This window comes from Apis mellifera, linkage group LG5, assembly GCF_003254395.2.
Source record: "Apis mellifera strain DH4 linkage group LG5, Amel_HAv3.1, whole genome shotgun sequence".
Classification (NCBI taxonomy): Eukaryota; Metazoa; Arthropoda; class Insecta; order Hymenoptera; family Apidae; genus Apis; species Apis mellifera.
This window is the reverse complement of record NC_037642.1, coordinates 9317125-9337044: the sequence shown is the minus strand read 5'-3', so window position 1 is coordinate 9337044 and position 19920 is coordinate 9317125. Positions and strand designations below refer to the sequence as shown.

The 19920-nt window shown below is 27.8% G+C and overlaps 4 protein-coding genes across 11 annotated transcripts; 2 read left to right on the top strand and 2 right to left on the bottom strand.

The window, feature by feature from the left end:
• Positions 1-1311: 1311 nt before the first annotated feature.
• Positions 1312-7774, bottom strand: LOC412059 (F-box only protein 11). Its single transcript, XM_395525.7, has 8 exons — positions 7386-7774; positions 5972-6310; positions 5088-5876; positions 4150-5002; positions 3868-4088; positions 3558-3776; positions 3233-3440; positions 1312-3144 (listed from the first exon to the last, which is right to left on the bottom strand). Exons 1-8 carry the CDS (start codon positions 7480-7482, stop codon positions 3015-3017), a joined length of 2856 nt encoding a protein of 951 aa, XP_395525.3. The 5' UTR covers positions 7483-7774; the 3' UTR covers positions 1312-3014.
• On the top strand, positions 7689-10036 carry LOC409333 (CAAX prenyl protease 2). Of its 3 annotated transcripts, XM_006567910.3 has the most exons (7): positions 7731-7873; positions 7977-8134; positions 8404-8509; positions 8575-8713; positions 8858-9094; positions 9173-9235; positions 9323-10036. In XM_006567910.3, the coding sequence occupies exons 2-7, from the start codon at positions 8031-8033 to the stop codon at positions 9535-9537; spliced, it is 864 nt and encodes a 287-aa protein (XP_006567973.1). In that variant the 5' UTR covers positions 7731-7873; positions 7977-8030; the 3' UTR covers positions 9538-10036. The 3 variants fall into 3 exon arrangements, with proteins under 3 accessions (XP_392849.4, XP_006567973.1, XP_016767828.1); XM_392849.7 differs by lacking the exon at positions 7977-8134 and having other exon boundaries at positions 7689-7873; XM_016912339.2 differs by lacking the exons at positions 7731-7873; positions 7977-8134 and adding an exon at positions 8144-8162.
• A 102-nt stretch (positions 10037-10138) lies between these two features.
• On the bottom strand, positions 10139-15604 carry LOC411419 (BTB/POZ domain-containing protein KCTD3). 3 transcript variants are annotated; one of them, XM_006567911.3, is made up of 12 exons: positions 15405-15603; positions 14942-15255; positions 14697-14849; positions 14424-14612; positions 13868-14347; positions 13682-13798; positions 13115-13120; positions 11974-12113; positions 11710-11896; positions 11350-11628; positions 11037-11238; positions 10139-10296 (listed from the first exon to the last, which is right to left on the bottom strand). In XM_006567911.3, exons 1-11 carry the CDS (start codon positions 15464-15466, stop codon positions 11039-11041), a joined length of 2127 nt encoding a protein of 708 aa, XP_006567974.1. In that variant the 5' UTR covers positions 15467-15603; the 3' UTR covers positions 10139-10296; positions 11037-11038. The 3 variants fall into 3 exon arrangements, with proteins under 3 accessions (XP_006567974.1, XP_016767827.1, XP_394892.4); XM_016912338.2 differs by lacking the exon at positions 14697-14849 and having other exon boundaries at positions 14424-14558; positions 15405-15604; XM_394892.7 differs by lacking the exon at positions 13115-13120 and having other exon boundaries at positions 15405-15602.
• A 1024-nt stretch (positions 15605-16628) lies between these two features.
• Positions 16629-19714, top strand: LOC100577955 (odorant receptor 13a). 4 transcript variants are annotated; one of them, XM_016912360.2, is made up of 8 exons: positions 17252-17286; positions 17371-17432; positions 17641-17949; positions 18090-18376; positions 18486-18603; positions 18671-18775; positions 18869-19018; positions 19172-19447. In XM_016912360.2, exons 1-8 carry the CDS (start codon positions 17283-17285, stop codon positions 19226-19228), a joined length of 1092 nt encoding a protein of 363 aa, XP_016767849.2. In that variant the 5' UTR covers positions 17252-17282; the 3' UTR covers positions 19229-19447. The 4 variants fall into 4 exon arrangements, with proteins under 4 accessions (XP_016767850.2, XP_016767848.2, XP_006567985.2 ...); XM_016912361.2 differs by lacking the exons at positions 17252-17286; positions 17371-17432 and adding an exon at positions 16629-16777; XM_016912359.2 differs by having other exon boundaries at positions 16987-17432; positions 19172-19714.
• Positions 19715-19920: the final 206 nt, after the last annotated feature.

Genomic DNA, 19920 nt, shown 5'->3' with positions numbered 1-19920 from the left:
TGAATCGTTCGTTTCAATTGCTTATCTTTTTCTTTTCTTTCTTTTTTTTTTTTTTTCCAAGAAATTTATTATATTTTTGTGTAAAGAAAATTTTGCTTATTGTGTAACATTCATGTTTTTCTTTTCTTTTTAAACTTAATCTTTTCTTTGATACTTAGGAAATGTCAAAAGGAAGATATTCAGTAGCATTAAAAAGTAAAATTATTCATTCAAAAACGTATTCGAAACGGCTGCTGCGCAAAACAATGTTTAAGATAATACAATAATTCAACATGCTTTGAAACTGTAAGAAGATAGAAAAATCACAGAAAAATTCTTATTCTTTCTTGGATAATCAAATATTGATAATGATATCCATTTGAATCAGCATTTAAAACGTTTAACAAAAATCTTAAAGATGTTACTAAATCTTCTTTTATAATTTCATTTTTTTTTTAAATACATAAACACATATTTAACATTTCGTAAATAATACTTGAAATAGAAGCAATCAAAATAAATTTTAATAATCATATTACGATATAGAGAGCATATGAAAATGTTTTGGTTTCTATTTCATGTGTTATCGATCTTTTCTTTTTTTTTTGTTTGCTTTTTTTTTTTATTTTATGAAAATTTTTTCTGTAGTTCTTCTATTCCAAGTTTCAAATTTAATTACAAAAAAAACTTCTTTTTTCATAGATAAGTGTTTTTTAAACAAAACAACAAAGCATAAAAAGTATCACTCAAAAAGAAAAGAGAAAAAAAAAAAAAAAAAAAAAAAAAAAAAAAAAAAAAAAAAAAAAAAAAATTATTTTCTAATGTGCACATATGAAAAATGCCTTTGACATATGTCTTTATATTTTCAGTGCACATAACTTGTTAAACATTATATAGTTACACTATGTATAATATGACACTGCGGTGTATAATACTACAGACCTTAGGTCAGTAAATTCAAAGGCAATTCTCATGTACCATTACCCATTTTCTACCAAATGATATATAAAAGTACTACGTACGATAATGAATACGACTGATTCGTAAAATTTTGTTTGTGCAACAAAATTTTACTATAATTTCAAATATTTCATCTACTTATTTTATATTCATGATTTGCATAAATGGATGTGATTGCGTCTAAAATTATCGCTAATAGGCGCTTTTTGTTCATTTTTTCGTACAAGAGCTAATCGCTCTTAAAATACAATTATATAATATGATTAGAGATTTTATCGCTAACATAATATTAAAAAAATCGAATTATTTTAAAAATTCGAGATTACTTTTTTAAACTGTTCCTTGGACAGTATATTTTCTTTTTTTTTTTTTTTTACTTCTCTTCGTAGATTTTTCGTTTTCTCCTCTCTCTCACTAGTATTATACACCAACGTACATTACGTAAATATTTTTTTAAATATTTTATTTTGTCTTATTATGCACTTTCCCCATGCATTAGAACCATCACTATTCACAATATGGATAGTAGAATCGAAGAATTGTATATGTGTATTATGAGGTACACTTACGTTGCAAAAAAAATTCTTAGAATTGTACAGATGCTTCAATTTCATTTTGATTATTCCAGTTGTGAATTTTACATATCACATTTTTTAGACATCCGTTCCAATATGTCGTCATGGATTTTCATTTCGCTCGTGCTCACTTCCTATTTTTTGTAATTTATACCACAGATTTATCGACGTCGCACTTGAGCTATCATTTATTATGACTGCTGCTAATTGCTCTTTCAACTTTTGTCTTAAACTGACTTGATTACCTACAATTCCATTGGTATGAATACACAATATGCACTTCCTCATGTTTTTTTTACCTTAATGCACCAATGTATAAGTTTCATTCGAGTATGAGTGAAAATTTTTTTAATGTGTCTTTCTCACAATTTATATGTCGATGTTTTCGTTCGAGTAATAAGTCATTTATTTAATGTTACTGTCTATTCGCGTTTATTAACGATACGATTATACACAATTTACATCCGCGACACTGTGTTTCATTATAAGCTTAAAGAATTGTTTTTTTTTTTTTATCAATGCTGTTGCATTGCACAAATTTTTTTTATTATTTAAACAGTTTTTTTTAAATATCGTCACGATTATTACGTGTCCTTTTTTTATTGACGTATGCACATACGTTATTTTTTATTTCCATTTTTTTACACAGATCCACTGCACTTTTTTTGCTTTATATTCAAAGTTAAAGAAACTTAATGAAAAAAAAGTCACAAGAATAGTTTGTGGCATATTTTCGGTCAATTAGTATTTAACCGCAGTAGTTTGTTTTTTATTACACGTTTAAATAAATTTGATGTTATCTAATTAATAGATTTGCTTACATAAGAAATCCATTGTCACTGTTCTTCTTGTTTATCGACGTCTTTTTTTTTTTTCTTTTTCATTGCGGAGTTCTTTATTACGTAATCGCAAGAAATAAAATCTTGACTTTGTGAAATCGCTTTTAACGAAGAACAATAAAAAAGCAAAAGAGAAGAAAACAATTTTCTATTAATTTTCCTTCTAGCAAAATATGTATTATATCAAATAATGTTGATATCTGATTGAATTCGAATATCAATTAACATGTTCATTTATATTAAAGAATACACCGAAACAGAGAGTATTAATTTTTTTAATAAAAAATATTATTGATAATGATAATAATGATGACAATGATAACAATGATAATATCAGTTCAGTGAACTGTCATTTACAAAAAGTCGAATATAATCTTACAAAATAATGAAAATGATTATATGATAATTTTAATTATCGTGATAATGAAAGTGAAATGAGTAACGACAATGATAATGATAATAGTAGTGATGTAATGAAATTATTGTTAATTGAAGTATGTTAACAATAACGACAGCTTTACAAAATAACAATCACAATTAGGGACATGAAAGAATAAGTGTCATAATAAAGAACTCTGCAACAAATTATTTTCTTGTTTGCAATATGTTGGACTTACAGATTCAATGTCGATTGATTGTTTTATTTAGTTTACGTTAGTTCCTAGTTGACCATAAGTGTATGTGACTCCATTGGTGCCGCACTATCATATAATGTATCTGTATCTTGCGTAGGTTCACCCTGAAGTTGACACTGATTACTTAATGTTCCAGCACCACAGTCACAAAAGAATCTGGAAACATACATCAATTATCAATTTTTCATATGCAATTTTATAATATAATAGTATTATAAAATATTTAACATTATCAATTATTTACCGATCGTGTCTAATGAATTCTACATCGTGTCCAGCATGACAAGTTTTTATACAATTTACGCAAATTGCATTGCGATCTGTTGTATTGCATGTTTGACAACGATAGAAATCGTGCATAGGAAAAGAAGTATACGACGAAATTTTGTATAAACATTGGCCATTTCCAACTGCTTTTTCAACCGCATCTTGATTATTAAATATTTTATTGCCTAAAAAAATGATAAAAAAATGATGATATAATTGATTGTCCATTTTTTAAATTATCATTATAAAAAAAAAAAAGAAAAAAAAAAGAAAAAAAAAAAAAAAAAAAGAAAAAAATAGACCTCTAGTTGTTGGTTGTACTCCACTTGCTAAACACAGACCACCGAATCTATTGTTAAAAATTTGATTAAATTCTAATGTAGCTGTCGCATTGTTTGTTATTTCAACGCCGGCTGCTAATCCATCAAAAATTCGGTTTCTCCTTAAGACAGGATGTGATTGTGTAGAAATAAGCACACCAGCTTGAGCATTACGAAATATATCATTCTCTTCAAGAACACCTATAGTATTAGAAACGAAAAAAAATTTTTTAAATTTAAAAATTTATTTTTAATCATATGTTTACTAAAATTATATAAAAATAAAACTTACCTTTGCCACCATTAAATATACAAATTCCACCATCTCTGCCATCAAATATTTTGTTTCTTTTTAATGTAGGATTACTATCTGTTTTAATCCAAACTCCTGCCATTGCATTATCAAAAATTTCATTTTGTTCCAGTAAGCCTAATCCGCTATTATACACAAGTACTCCACCATTTTGTCCACCCCATATTTTATTTCCACGTATTACTGGATTACTTCCAGTCCTAATATTATAAAACGATTAATATATAAAAATAAAATTTCTTTTATTATACAATATTTTACCTGATTTGTACTCCTGAATACAAATGATTGAAAATATCATTGTCTTCTAATTTTCCATGTCCATTATCATAAAAATAAACTCCAACTTGTTTTCCACTATGGATACGATTTCTTCTTAATACCGGTGTCGATCCTGTGGTTATCCAAACACCTGCTAATGTATTTGCGTACACTTCGTTCTCTTCAATTAAACCTTGTCCTTTTTCATGAACGTATATACCACCATGTTGACCATGATGTATTTTATTATGTCTAACAATAGGATCCGAATTTGTTCTAATCTGTATACCAGCTAAGGCATTACCATAAATATTATTATGTTCGATTAAGCCCCTTCCTTCTCCAAATATATATACTCCTCCTTGATGACCATTATAAATTTCATTTCTGCGAATAGTTGGATTTGAATTGGAAGTAATCCAAACGCCGGCGAAATTATTCGAATGAATTTTGTTGTCGATAAATTGTCCTAAGCCATTTTCATGGACATATATTCCACCTGTTTGCCCATGGTGTATTTCACAATGCACAACCGTTGGATTAGCACCAGCTTTTACTTCAAAACCTGCTATTCGATTGTTATGAATATCATTAGCTTCGAAATATCCGAGACCATTATCAAACGTAAAGATTCCGACGTCTCTTCCATGATGAATATGATTTCTTCTCATAATTGGATTTGCATAATTTTTCACCCAAATTCCAGCTAATGCATTTCTAGAAATTTCATTATCTTCATAAGTTCCTTGAGCATAATCAGTGACATAAAGTCCAACGTTTTCACAATCCGATATGTCACAATTCTTTACCACAGGATTTGCTCCTACACCCGACACACAAACAGCTGCTCCAACTAAAAATTAGAAAATCAATAATAAATTTAAAAAAGAAATATCTGGAAGTAATAAAAAAAATTATTTCTCAATAGAATTACTTACCAACACTCGAACTCCTAATTATACAATGATCAACTGTAGGACTGCAATTTTCACCAACTTCTAAACAATAGTGTTTATGATGCGGTACTGTACTAGTAACATCTGGAGTAAATTTTAATGTAAGGTGGCCGGCATAAGCTCGTTTTGCTCCTTCTACAAACATAACTGTAGATTCACTTTCTCTTTCTAATATAACAGATTCTGCAACATTTCCGGGTGCTGCTCCAATTAGTGCAACATCGCTGTCGATTACAAGAAATTCGCCTCTATATATGCCAGCATGTAAGAAAACTAAATGTTGAGGCGCTTCTTCTGTTGTTTGAGAATTATTTCCACAACAATTTCCTTGACCACTTGTAGTTGTGCTATTATTAGTCGAGGAACTGCTATTGCTTCTGAATTCATCTACATAATCTAATGCTCCCTGAACTGTATTAAAGTATGGCAAGTTCCGACCTTTAAACTTCAAATCCTGAAATCCTGGTCTAACATGTACTCCTCTATATAATTGTCTAAAGCTTTCTTTCCATGGATTTGGATAGTCTGATTCATCTGGTGATACAAATTCAAATTTACAAGGTGCAGGATTAAATAGTGGTAAGTCATATTCATAAACTTGCTGATATAATGACTTCCACAGTTCAGTGTCATTTGCAATTGTTTGAAAACGCTTGCAAACTTGAGAAACTCTACATAAATCCTGTTCCATTAGATAATTAAATATAGTAAGCAGAACTTCATCTGGTAATTCATATTGAAGGTAATGTGCTGCAGTATTTGTATTTGTACCTGTAAAATAATGAAGGATTTTAAAATTCTTTATCATAATAAAAAGATAATTTTTATTAGTCTTATATATAATATATATAATAAAATAAATATACCATCTGTGGATAACGAACAAGTCCGTCTGGGTCGTTTTCTTGCTGGTAAAGAGGAAGAACCTAAAGTGGCTCCTATACTACTACCACCCGAAGGAGGTAGGGCAGAGCTAGTACCAGGAGCAGGATCTGGATGAGGTGGACTTTTACGTCTTAAATCGTAAGGAGATGAATGAGAATGTGATGGAGAAGGCGATGGTGCTGCAACACCAGAAACACTGGGTGATGATCCTCTTCCACCATTTCCACCCCCACCTCCACCTCCTCCTCCTCCTCCACCACCAACTCCACCACCAGGAGGTATCTGATTTGATGCTGAACATGGCAAATCGCATGGCTCGGCTAAAAAACACAATAATCTTAAATAAAAAGAACTAATAATATCATTAAAAAAATAAATTACCAAAATTATAAGTAATTCAAAATAACTTTAATATATATATCTTGTACATATAATTAATTATTCTATAATATATTTTAATATTCTATTTTATATTATATATTTTATAAAAATATATTTATTTAAAATGTTTTGATCAAAATTAATCTAAATATATATTTTAATATTTATAAAATATTAATATTTAAATTACTGATTAAATGTCAAGATAAATAATATAATACAGGTTTAAAAAACATTTAGAGGATTAAAATAAAGATAGAAAATACAAATATGTTTTGAGAAACTACCATAAAATTTATGACAGATATATATTTCATATTCAATATTGATATATTATTAATTATTAAATTATAATTTTTATAACAGAAATATCATTATTATTTTCAAAAAATACAGCTACATTGATCTACTAATATATTATGAGTTTATAAACTATTTTGAGAAAGTGGAACATTATTCTAATTTAACACAAAATCTGTAGGCAGTGTATAATATCAGAGTCAAAGAGGCATGACTTTCTGCCTTGAAATTATGAAAATATTATTTTTTTAAATCACGCAAGTATCAATAAATTTAATTAAATATCTAATAAATGAAAATTATTAAAAAAAGGGGGTGGGGTAAGAAATAGATTTTGAGTCGACATTCCAGAGTAAAAATTGACAATCGCGAAGTATATGATATCATAATCGATGTCTCCAAAAAAAAGGATTGTGATAAAAGTAGCGAACGTATGTTGATTTTGAGAAACGTCATTGAGGCATCAGTTCTACGTTTTTCGGCCATGCCGAGTGTGAGAAAATCGTGTGAGAAGACGTGGGCAGTAGGTTTGACGGAATTGTTTTATAAATTTTGATCAGAAAATAAAAATATAATTAATGAGAAGAATATCATTTAAATGATATCATAGAGAATTATTAGGATAATTAACTAGGAATATCGAAGTAGGTGAAGGCAAAGAAGAGAGTCGAGACAGGTGAGTAGTGAATCGAGCTCCGGATGCAGGGCTCTTACCCGAGGTTGTTCTCGAAGGAAGAGGAATCCTGTTTGCACCTTTTCTTCGGGATCTTCGCACGTAATTGCGCGACGATGTGAACGACGCACTTGGCATTTTTATCGTGCTTCCCGTAAAATTATGCGAGAAACGGTAAAACAACTAAACACTAAACAATGGCGACACTTCCACCGAGCCCAGCGGCCATCTTCTCATTGACGGTAGGACTGCCGACTAGTGCCAGACCGCCAATCGGATGAATTTCTGCTCTCCCCCTCTTTCCTCACCGACCTCCCTCTTTCCTATGCGATCCTTCTCTTGCCTTCTACCCCTTACCGATTCCCTCTTCTGCAATGGATCGCGACACAAGCAACCAACATCAGTATGGAGTTATGGAGACTGCGGATCGAAATACTGATTTCTCCTGCATAACTGCAATTCTATCATGTTTTGTTCTCTCAGTGATGTACGTCGCGAGCCTCTATGTATGGAATTCTCCGTACAGTAGGTATGTACCGATTAACAGCGATAACAAACTAACTAATATAAACGTCAATCTTTAAATGTCCATTTTCTGTAATCGTGTATGCTCTCTCTCGGTCCTTTAACAGTGAACCACAGGAAACCACGAACAAAGTGTAACTGTATTCACGTCGACCGAGAACATGAAAGTCTACTCTTTGATTCTCCTGATTCACGCAGTCGCTTTTCTGGACAAGAATCGAATTCACAGCGCCTCTATTGGAGAACTTTTTCCTTCAATTCTTCTGTAATTGGCGCGTCATTTAAAAGCAATTGTGTGAACTATCAATAATTATTTTCTGTCAATAATATCGATATCACTTGTTTAACTAATTATCTATATATTCTTCAGTATTTAAAATAAATGTTTACAATTTTTTTATTTAATATAATATTTTTTATATTTTTATAAATTTTTATCTCAGAATTTTTCCATAAGGAAAAAAATTTTAATTAAAAAATATCATAAAAAAAAGAATAAAGATTAATAAAATAAAAAATTTTTTTTTATTGCAGAGAACATCCAAGTGTAATAAAAAAAAGATTTTTTAGTGTTTTTATTATGTCTCTTATATCTCCTGCATTATTGTACTTTGGAATGAATGAGAAAGTATTTCAAAAGGTAATTGTGTATAATGATATCATTAATTATATAATAAATGCAATATTATAATTTATAACTTTTAGGCAACAATTTGGGAGTTATTGGGACTGCGGTGGCCTGGTTTAATTCAAGCAATTATAATGCCATTGTTATTAACAATGATACTATTTCTAGGGCCAATATGTGTACAAGGTTTTAATGGACTTTGGAGATTATATACTGGTTAGTATTTTAAATAAATTAATAAATATATTGATAATATTTTAGATAGATTATGTACAATATGTATATTTTCTTAAATAATTAAAGATTTAAATTAAATTATTAAATAATTATTAGATCATATTTTATGTTTAATCTTTTTAGAACCTATGTATTGGTTTGGAAGTGTACGAACAATAATATGGTGGAGAAATCTAGTAGTTGCTCCTTTGGCTGAAGAATGGACATTTAGAGCATGTATGTTACCATTGCTTTTGCAATGTTTTACACCAACTACTGCCATATTTATCTGCCCTTTATTTTTTGGTGTCGCTCATTTTCATCATGTAGTAGATAGGGTAAAAGCAGGCATGAATCTTAAACATGCATTATTTATATCTTGTAAGTATTTCTTTTAATTTTACTTTAATTTTAATAAATATATTAATTATTATATATCATAATAAATTTTTAATATAGGTTTTCAATTTGCGTTTACAACATTATTTGGAGCATATGCTGCTTTTCTTTTTGCTAAAACAGGTATGATTGTAATAAAATGCTCTTAATTTATACATTACTATAATTTGATATATCATTTTTTATTTAAAAAAATTAATATTTTTTTAGGACATTTAGCAGCACCATTTACAGCACATTCTTTTTGTAATCATATGGGATGTCCTGATCTTTCTGAAGTAGTTGCAGTTAAAGATCCATTAAAAAGAGCTGGTTTGTTTTCTTTGTTTGTAATTGGATTAGTAGCATGGTGTTTCTTATTAACACCAATGACAAATCCAAGATTATTTTATAATAATTTATTTTGGCATAAAAATTTTATATGAGTATGATTTATTTGCAATAATATCATTAATGTTATGTACAATTTTTATAAGAGAAAAATTAGTCTAGCTCAATATAATATTATTTAAAGAATTTATATTGCATGATATTTTTTAGGAACTGTTACTTAATAAATTGTATACATGTTAACGAGACTGTTTTGCAATTTACATGATATATATACATATATATATATCATAGGTACAATTTTATCAAATAAAATAAGTACTTTTATAAGTTAGAAACTAATCAGATTATATAATAAAAAATTTTTTATTTTTTATTTCTGATCATGTTTTATATAAGATGATCATTGTGTAAAAAAGTTACTATAAGCAAGTTAATCATGCAATATAGAACTGATATAAAATCACCGTAGTGCCTCAAATTTAATTCAATTTACATAGTGATATCTTAAATGCCAATAAAATTTTAGGCAAAGTTCTTAAAATTTCGTAAACAAGATGTTGATGAAATATTGTATAATTAAAAAGATATAACATTGTTATAATAAACAGTGCGTTATCTTGAATTGATAAAAAAATAATTATTTCCATAAAAATGTATGTTTTGGGAATTTTTTCTAACATAATGTACAATGTATGAATTTTTATTTTAAATTTATTTAACTGATTTCTACTTACATGTATAAAAACCTATTTACATTCATATAAAAAATTAACACTTACTGTTTATTAAAATTACAGAATTAACAGATAGCAGTATTATAATATTTGCCATAAGTGTGTACAGCTATTTATCTAGAAAAAAACAAAAAAAATATATAAAAGTTATTAGTTATTAAAATATCTTTTAATATGAAAAGATCAAATTAACTTATTATTATATATATCTTGCAAAATATGTATTTGATTGTATACATTTTAATCACAATTTATTGTTGATAATATAAGTTTTTTAAAAAAAAATTGAATTGTTTAATATAAATGTTTATATAAATATTTAAATTGTTTTAAATTGAAAATTTATTCAATATAAAATTTTATATATTTTAAATAAATTTAAAGAACAGAATTTTTAACATGAATAAATTCATTTTTTTTATAATATAATAATATAAAAAAAAATATATAATTGTAAAACTTTCTACTTTAGAATAATTAATTATATATATATTATCTTATATGATATTATAATATTTATTTAAAAACAATATAGAATGTATTTTAGAATATTTTAAGTAATGCAAAGAAAGTGCATATTATTTCTTGTCAATACACTTATTTAATAATTATTTTATCATTATAATCTTTAGAAATTTATTATAATTTAATTATTACATCGCTTTCATATTGCATTACTTATAAGTGAGACTGTTTTCTTTTTGAAAATTATTGTTAAAATTAAAAATATTAACAAAATATTATATTAGAAATTGTAACTGCAAATATTTTTTGTTAATATTTTAAAATAAATGAATCATTTTTGGACATAAAACATTATTTTTATAAATTTTTGTAAAATATTTTTTTTGTATTACCTTCATGTTTGGCTAGGTCCAGGTGTTGCATCAGAATTTTGTGATTGATTGAGAAATAGTACATTACTGGTTTTTATACTTGGACCTGTAGATATAAGTGATGGACATGGACTAATACATGGGGTTGAGGAATGACTATTACTTAAATCACATTGGTCTAACAATTTCCAAAGTTCTTCTGGTGTAGGTCCACCAGAGACATCTGTAATCAATATTTGTGATATGATGTTAATGAATTCATTAAACAAAAAAAAAAAAAAAAAAAAAAAAAAAAAAAAAAAAAAAAAAAAAAAAAAAAAAATAATGATATTACTTTGAGTAGAAGAAAAAGAAGGTTCTAAAGCTGTTGTAAGATCCCACATTTGAATAGTTCCATTAGAATGTCCAGTGAATATAAAACGTCTTGGTCTTGAACCCATACGGCTAGATCCTTCACATTCATGTACATAAAATGAGCTTATAATACTACCATCCACTGATTTAATTACACAAACTCTTTTTCCATTTGATGCTAAACGTACAAATAATTGATCAGTTTCAGGTACAACTTTTTGAACAAAGACTTGTTCATCATCTTGTTCTCCAAATGGTCCTATAATTTCAAGTATAACAATTGTTATCTATTAATAATACTAAAATCATTTTCATTATTATACTATATCAAAAAACACACCAAAATCATTTCCAGCATTGTAACTAATACAAGATTCAATTGCTTCTAAAGATACAATTTTAAAACTAGCTTCAGGTGTAGACCCAGGTTGAGTAGAAATCATTCCGCGAAACCTTGTAACTGCCCAACTCCTAACATGATTATATTCTGAACAGACAGATACTAAATATTTTTCTGACAATGTTACCTGTAGTATAATTTAATATACACATAAATAATTTGTAATTTTTTCTTAATATATATAATTTCATCAAAGAAACATACTTTTGTTACACTACTTTGATGCACTGTAAATGTTTGAAATAATTGTGGACCATGTCCTACAGTTTCAGGATGTTGAACTATAACTCTAACGCTGCCAGATTTTGTGCCATATGCAATTTCTATCCAGTTACCACAAACAGCTGTATAAAAAAAAATTATAAAATTACAGTATATTTTTTCTATTCAAAATATTAAAAATTTTTAATATAACTACATCTCTCAATATTATAATATAAATGACACAATACCAACATTACATATATTAAAAATTGTAATAATGAAAAAAATATGTACTCATAATATAAGATAATGTGTATAATATATTATTTGTTAGTACATAATAAATGATCTCCTACATAGATATTACATGCGTTATGCCATGACAAAGAAATATAATATAAAATATATAATAAATTTATAAAAAATTATAAATTATTCTGAATGTTTTTTAATTATAAAGAAGTATATTATTTATATTTTAATAAAATTTTATGTATATATATATATATATATATATGCTAATAAAAGTAATAAATATAATATTTACAATGTATATAAAATTATAGTTTATGTATGATATGTACTTTGAATTGTTTAAAATGAAGAATAACTATGCAAGCAGAGGTACATAATATCTATTCCCTTCCCCTCTCAGATCCATAAAGGTGTTATGTCACTTGTGTAGTAATAAAAGCAAAAGAATATAAAAATATTATAAGTACAACTGGATGCATAAGGATAGTGAGGGTGTGCAATAAGATAAAATAAGTGTTTTGACTATATAATCCCTATATATTTATGATTATAATTTGTTGAATATATATTATTTTGTTATAATATTTTTATTCTAATTTAAAATGATATAAATAAAGATTATTTTTTTAATATATGAAAAAAATGTATACACATATATAGTTTTAATAAAAATGCCATTAAAAATATGTACATGAATATGGATTTGTGCACAATTGTGATTTGATATAGAATAATATACTATACCTGGAGAGGAAGGGTATGAATACTAATTAAAATAATGCATAATGTTCAATGTTATATAAAATGTAGTAAAATATATGTCAATTTAAATTGTGACTTGAAAGTGAAAATATTGTAGAACATTGTTATATTGACCCATACTTGCCTTGTGCTATTTATCCAGTTGTACGAAATCATGAAGCAAAGAATGTAATAATAAACTCATTAATATTCAAATATATTATTGAACTTCGTAATAGAAGATAAAATATTTGTATTTAAACAAATAAAACTTATTGACTTTGTGTTTAATTAAGAAAAATATATATTTTCTATTACAAAGAACAAATATATAATGAAATTTACACAAACAGAATTAGTGAATTATTATTGTAACTATTAAAATTGTATAATCATTAAAAAAATATATTTTAAAAATATATTTTAAAAAATAAAATTTATATAAATTATAAAAGTGACGTTTGTTATTACATTCCTCAATACAAGCGGACTTAATAATTAAATGTTAGTCCATTTATTTGTACGTCACTGGAAAAGATATTTCTGCAATAGAAATACTGTAATATTCAATGTTATGACTATAAGTTACTTATTATTTACCTTCAATTTTTATATTTATTATATATATATATATTTTCATATATATATTTATATGTTTATTTATTTATTTAAACAATATCATGATATGATAAAAATAAATGTAAAAACTTACATGTTTTTGGTGTTAAATATACAGATATAGCTGTAATAGGATCATAATTTGGATCACGATACAATTCAGTTACTAGTAAATCATTATCTTTCATTCTTAAAGGAAATTTTTCCATATCTGAAAATTAATTTTGTATATTTTAATTATGAAAATAATTTTTATTTAATCTTATAAATTTTAAATTACCAATATAATATATAGATCCATTGTTGCATCCTAATAGAAGAAATGAACCAGCTGTATCAAATGATAAAATGGGTACTACATCTTGTATTTGCCAATGATGTGTCATAGCATGCCATACGCCAATTTTATCAGTAGGAGATAAAGCAACTAATTGGCTTCCAATAAAAAATAAATATTCCACACGAACATTTAAATTGAATGTGCCAATATTAGTTTTCATTCCATTTGCTGAAATACTCCATAGCCTGACTTGATTTCCATAGGAAATAGCAACCATTTTAACATCTCCACTGGTACTTAATTTTGATGTTATTGCCACTCTTTCAATTACTGATTCTATGTGAGGACTTGTAAATGCATGTTGCCAACCAGATGAATCTTTAAGTCGATAACACGTTATAAAATGAGCATAAGCAATCACAATCCAATTATGATGTGCTTTTATGATTTGAACTCTTAAAGGATCAACCCACGATGAAACTATAAAAAAATTTGTAAAAAACTTAAATATAAACTTAAACTAAACATAATTAAATGATATATGTTGAGTATTTACCTTGTTGAGGTCCAAATACTAAACTAATATCATTTTTATATAATTTATTTAAATCTGCTGAATTGTTCCTAACATGTCTTAAATCTAAAGATGATGTGCGTGAATGTGGTAAACCTTTCTGTTGAATTCTGTAATCTAATGAAGAATTTCGCATGTGACTATTAAGTACTCCTTTATGACTTTGTTGTCCTAGAAAAAAAAATATATACATATATATATATTAAATACTTATAATTCTAGTTAACTAAACTAAATTTATTAATAGTTTAATACCATTATTATGATTACTTGAAGTTCCAGGAATTGGATTTTGAGATGTAGATGGTACATCTACTCTTGAATTAGTATTATTAGTTGGAATTCTACCATGAACAGATACATCTCCTACATTTGATGCAACAGTGGTAGGTTCTTGTAATGGTATACCTTTTCAATTACAATATGTAGAATATATATATATATATATATTTTTTATTTCATCTATTTTTATTTAAAAAAAAAAAATTATTTAATCTTACTTGGTGGTGGTAAATAACCGTAAAATAAAACATCTCCACAAGATGATTGAGTTAAATCTTCACATAACATTAATCTTTTAACTAATGGTATAATACCATAATATTCAGCTTCGTGTCTTAATGTACGAAGATCTACATTTTTTAAATCAATATCCTTTGTACGAAGATAATTTAATATAATAGAAAATAATTTTGGATCTCTATCTATAAATAATGCACCAATTTCATCTCTATGACTGGCAATTCTATTACTTAATAAAGCTGTAAAAAATGAATCTGGAACCCATGTTAATGTTTGCTTTGATGTTGAGAACCTAAATAATAAATAATTTTAGATAATTACAAAGATAACTCTAAATAAAAAAAAATTTCAAATTATATGACGATATTTAACTATTGATTAAAAATTAAAATAAATTATTTATCATATAGTATTCAAAGCCAATTAAATGTTTGTTTATACCTTGTTCCACCAACGTTTAAATGTACAATATCGCTAAGACCAAAAGAAGGAGGTATAGCCATTATTATAATTAATTTAAATACCAATTTTTATTTTGATAATACATGTCTTATATCAATACATATCAAATCAGTTATAAAATCACAGTTTACTTTTCATAGGTTATGAACAGTAACTTTAACTAAGCTATAAATTTGCACATGCGTAATGTGAGTATCGTTTTAATGGAATGAAACTAAAATTTAAAATATTTTTTCATATCGAATATTTTTAAATGATATTCAAACAAAAAAAAAAAAATTATTAAAATTCCAATTTTTATTAAAATGTTAGAAAATATTATAAATTAAAATAATATTCTAATTATTACTCTATATCAATAATTTTATTATATAAAAAGCTTAATACTTATTATTCGATGAATTGTTGAACATTCGAACATTTCTTAAAATTTTTTTGGCTTTTGGAAATAAAAATAAAATTTAAATTTTAAAAAATAATTTGAAATTAATTGATTGAAATTTTTCATAGTTTTGCCAAAAAGAAAACTCTTATTTTATATACATATGTACATAAAATAATAATGGTAAAATGTAGTCATTTATATGCATATATATCTTTTTTAATATTTAACTAGTAATCTATTACCATCTATTTGAAAAGTGTCCAAATTTATCGTATATTGATATCGATAATAAAATATTAATAATTTTTGACTAGTAATGCCATCTTTTTGGAAAATATTGAACTTTTTTCACTTACAAAAAAAGTTTCAATCTTTCAATTTTTTAAAAAGATAATACCATTAATAAATTTTTATTTTTATTTTGTTGTTCAGAATGCTATAAATGAAATAGAAAAGAAAAATAGAAAATAGTGGAAAAAAAAATAGAAATAAAGTAAGAATTGATCGAGCTAAAAATCAAAAATCAATCAATATTCTATCTTCAAACTAGAATAAGATAGAATAAGAATTGAGAGTCAGAGTCATCTCTTGAATGTTTTCAGAAACATGATTTTTTTGAAGAAATACCTTCAATATCTCAAAGATGGCGTTAATAATCAATTCTTTATATCTCTATCCTTCTTTTCCTATTTGCTATTCTTATTTATTTAGTTTCATTTACGGCACTCTGGAGATGGCGCTGATTTCAATATTTTTATTCTATCTCTATCTCTTTTTATTCACTATTTATTCTCCTTGTCTATACTTATTCTGCAAAATTCATTTAAGAGACGACATCATATTTTTAAGCTTTGATTCTTTGCTTAAAAATTCCTTTATATCTACATTAAAATGTTCTATTTTACGAATAGAATAGTCATAGAATAATCAGAGCTTAAGAATGACAATATTTAAATATTATAATAAGGTAAGTATTGCGCAAAAATAAATTTTTTATGAACTATGAATTAATTTGAACTATTTCTTATATCTTTTTACTATTTTCTCTCAAAATATACCGAGTATAACATGAAACTTTTGCGTGCATTGCAATTTTTGCAAAAAAAAAAGAAAAAAAAGAAAGATAATATATCAGATATAGTATATTTTCATATGAATACGAAATTATTCGACAAGTCTCAGCGAAAAGAAGTTGCACGTAATACCTACTTGTATAAAAGTTTCGTAAACTACGAATTGTCATGATTCACCCATTACACGATAACTGTCATTTACGTTACGATCGATTTCGCCTTCGATATTTTCCGCGACATTTTTCGCAGTTCCTCCGGAATACGATGAAACAAACCATTTGATCGAATGAATCGTATTGCAAAAATAAAAAAAGAAAAAATCTGTTCTAAAACATAAATCGTGCGATTTTTTTTTTAAATAAAACTCATTCGAGATATACACATACATATATCGAGAAAATGGGTGAATTCCGTAACGAGGAATACGATCAATTGATTAAACCAATAATGATAACTGGAAAAATCATTTCCATATGGCCGTTGGCAGAGAATAGCAGTCGGATAACTATTACGTTTAGAAGATTTCACTTGTTCTGCATGTTTTTCCTAGTAAGTTTCATCTTCGATCGATTACAATTTCGAATGTATTCGATTAATAAAATTCTTCAAAAATTCTTGTGGACACCATTCTGACAAATTTTTTTATTTTCAGAACACTGTCTCCACTTTTTCGACCAATTGTCGATCAATTTTATTTTTAAACGTACTAGTACAAAATCTTGCATACCGACCGTTGGTAATCGATGAAAATTTTCAGGTGATCGTGATGTCTGTCGCAGTAACAGCCGACGTGGTTCACAATATAGACGATCTGGACGAAGCGACCGAATGCGCGTTAATTTGCACAGCTTTTTACCTTTGCGTCGTTCGTTTGCTCGTGTATTCGTTCCACCAGAAGGACATGCTCTACGTGGTGAACACTATGAAAGAGGATTGGCTCTCATCCTCGGACCAGGATCGCCTCATTTACGCCGAGAAAACGATGTTCGCTTTCCGCCTCGCGAAATATTTTATCACCACCGTCGCGATAACCATCGTGATGTTCATGTCCGTCCCAATTTTGGAGGTAAATCGAATCGTTTCTTCTTCTTTTCTTTCGAAATCGATGAAAAAAAAAAAGAATAGATAAATAAATAAAAATTTGAAAATTTGCAATTATTTATTTATTTGTTCCATCTTGTTCTTTTCTCTCCTTTCCTTTTTCAGATTTACGTGATCGGCAATAGCGACAAAATGCTCCCATTTCGAGGATATTTCTTCATCAATCAAACCGTGTCACCGATTTTCGAATTTCTCTATCTGTTCAACGTAACAGCGGGCGGATTTGGCGGAAGTATGATCGCAGGCGCCACCAGTTTCAATTTAGTGGTCATAATACACGGCTCGGGCAAATTTGCCGTTCTGAGGAGAAGGATGGAGGCTTTGAACGGGGCCGATCCAAACTCCGCCGCTATCATGGGGGACAACGTGATTCGTCACCAGCAAGCGATCAAGTTGGCGTCAATTAAAAAAAAGAAAAGAAAGAAAAAATCAAATATCGATCATTTTTATATACATATATATGATCGACGCGGAATATTATAACGAAATCGTTCCACGTAGAAATCAATCTGTTCACAGGTTCGCGGACACTTTGGAAAGGATCATAAACTTGCTCGCTTTGGGCCAATTCGTCATAAGCACTGGATTGATTTGCTTCGCCGGATTTCAGATCACCTCGGTACGGTTCTTCCTCAACTGCTTTGTTTTCTGATAAGAAAAGAAAAAGAAAAAAATAACACTTGCAGATGATGGAGGACAAGGGTCGCCTGATGAAATATTCCACCTTTCTCAACTCCGCCATTCTCGAGCTGTTCATGTTCAGCTTCAGTGGGAACGGGTTGATCGACGAGGTACAAAAATCGATCAAACTTTCAATATTTTATTATAATTCGTTCGATAATTATGGTAGTAATGAGATATGTATTTAATATTACGACGAGCAGAGCGAAGGGATAGGAGAATCGGCATACAACAGCGGTTGGATCGGTAGTCGTTTCTGTAGAAGCGTCCAGATCATGATGATGCGTTCCAAGATTCCCAGCAAGATAACTGCGGCAAAATTCTACAGCATGTCCTTGGAGAGTTTCTCAGCGGTGAGCGAACAAGTCTTCTCATTTTTCTTTTCTCTTCTTTTCAAACTCAATCAAATTCTCGAGATCGAGACAGTTTATTTAATTATATCATTAAGGGGAAGAGAATGTGACGTTTTTTTCCCTCGTGTCGATCGATTTATGCGTTTTCCCCAGGTTCTAAGCACGTCGTTCTCGTACTTCACGGTGCTCACAGCGACCAAAAACGAGTAGCAGCACCGAACTGTTCTACACAGTTTTACACGATTCGGATAGACGGCGTCTCTCGATGACTCAACCTGCAAGAGGAGAATATATGTACTTTAGTTAGATCCACTAGCCTAAAAATATCGCGTAAAACAAAATGTCGTGCGTGAAATGTTGTAGCGTGTAGTTAAAACCACCAGTTTGTTGCTTAAGATCGATAGATTTTTTTTCTTTTTTTAGAAAACCAGATTTCGAAAAAATCGATTCGATTCAGAAATTTTTTACGATATAATATATAGAATTAGAAATTGTTAACGACGATCGATAATTTAATATTATACTCGATACGTAACATATATCATAGATATTCCTCCTTCAACTAGTAGTAATTCCAACATTCTTTTTTTTTTTACGAGATTAGAAAACGTAGCAGCACGTGTTACATACGCGCTACACATATATACACATATATATCTGAACTGAACGAAGTAAACTAACGCTCATAATATTAGATATTTGCTTAAGCGTGTTTACCAAACATTAGGCTTATTACCAGAGTATCTATATCACGTATGACATGCTACGTTTACCAATTGCCGTTACACATTGGTTTCTCAATTATTCCAAGAAGTGTACGCAAGCGAAACACGAGCGAGCAACCATCGTCCTCATAGAGCGAAGATTTCCACGAACGGTTTACAAAACAAACAATTAACGAA

Coding starts and splice junctions, on each gene's coding strand:
- LOC412059 (XM_395525.7), bottom strand. CDS start 7,482: ATGCCAAGTGCGTCGTTCACATCGTCGCGCAATTACGTGCGAAGATCC. Junction 5,003..5,087: donor AATTAGGAGTTCGAGTGTTG/GTAAGTAATTCT, acceptor TCTAATTTTTAG/TTGGAGCAGCTGTTTGTGTG. Junction 3,777..3,867: donor TATATTTAATGGTGGCAAAG/GTAAGTTTTATT, acceptor CTAATACTATAG/GTGTTCTTGAAGAGAATGAT.
- LOC409333 (XM_392849.7), top strand. CDS start 7,719: ATGGATCGCGACACAAGCAACCAACATCAGTATGGAGTTATGGAGACT. Junction 8,714..8,857: donor ACTTTGGAGATTATATACTG/GTTAGTATTTTA, acceptor TAATCTTTTTAG/AACCTATGTATTGGTTTGGA. Junction 9,095..9,172: donor ACATGCATTATTTATATCTT/GTAAGTATTTCT, acceptor TTTTTAATATAG/GTTTTCAATTTGCGTTTACA.
- LOC411419 (XM_006567911.3), bottom strand. CDS start 15,466: ATGGCTATACCTCCTTCTTTTGGTCTTAGCGATATTGTACATTTAAAC. Junction 14,850..14,941: donor CGGTTATTTACCACCACCAA/GTAAGATTAAAT, acceptor GTAATTGAAAAG/GTATACCATTACAAGAACCT. Junction 14,613..14,696: donor TTCAAGTAATCATAATAATG/GTATTAAACTAT, acceptor TTTTTTTTCTAG/GACAACAAAGTCATAAAGGA.
- LOC100577955 (XM_016912359.2), top strand. CDS start 17,283: ATGGGTGAATTCCGTAACGAGGAATACGATCAATTGATTAAACCAATA. Junction 17,433..17,640: donor TGTTCTGCATGTTTTTCCTA/GTAAGTTTCATC, acceptor GAAAATTTTCAG/GTGATCGTGATGTCTGTCGC. Junction 19,019..19,171: donor CCTTGGAGAGTTTCTCAGCG/GTGAGCGAACAA, acceptor CGTTTTCCCCAG/GTTCTAAGCACGTCGTTCTC.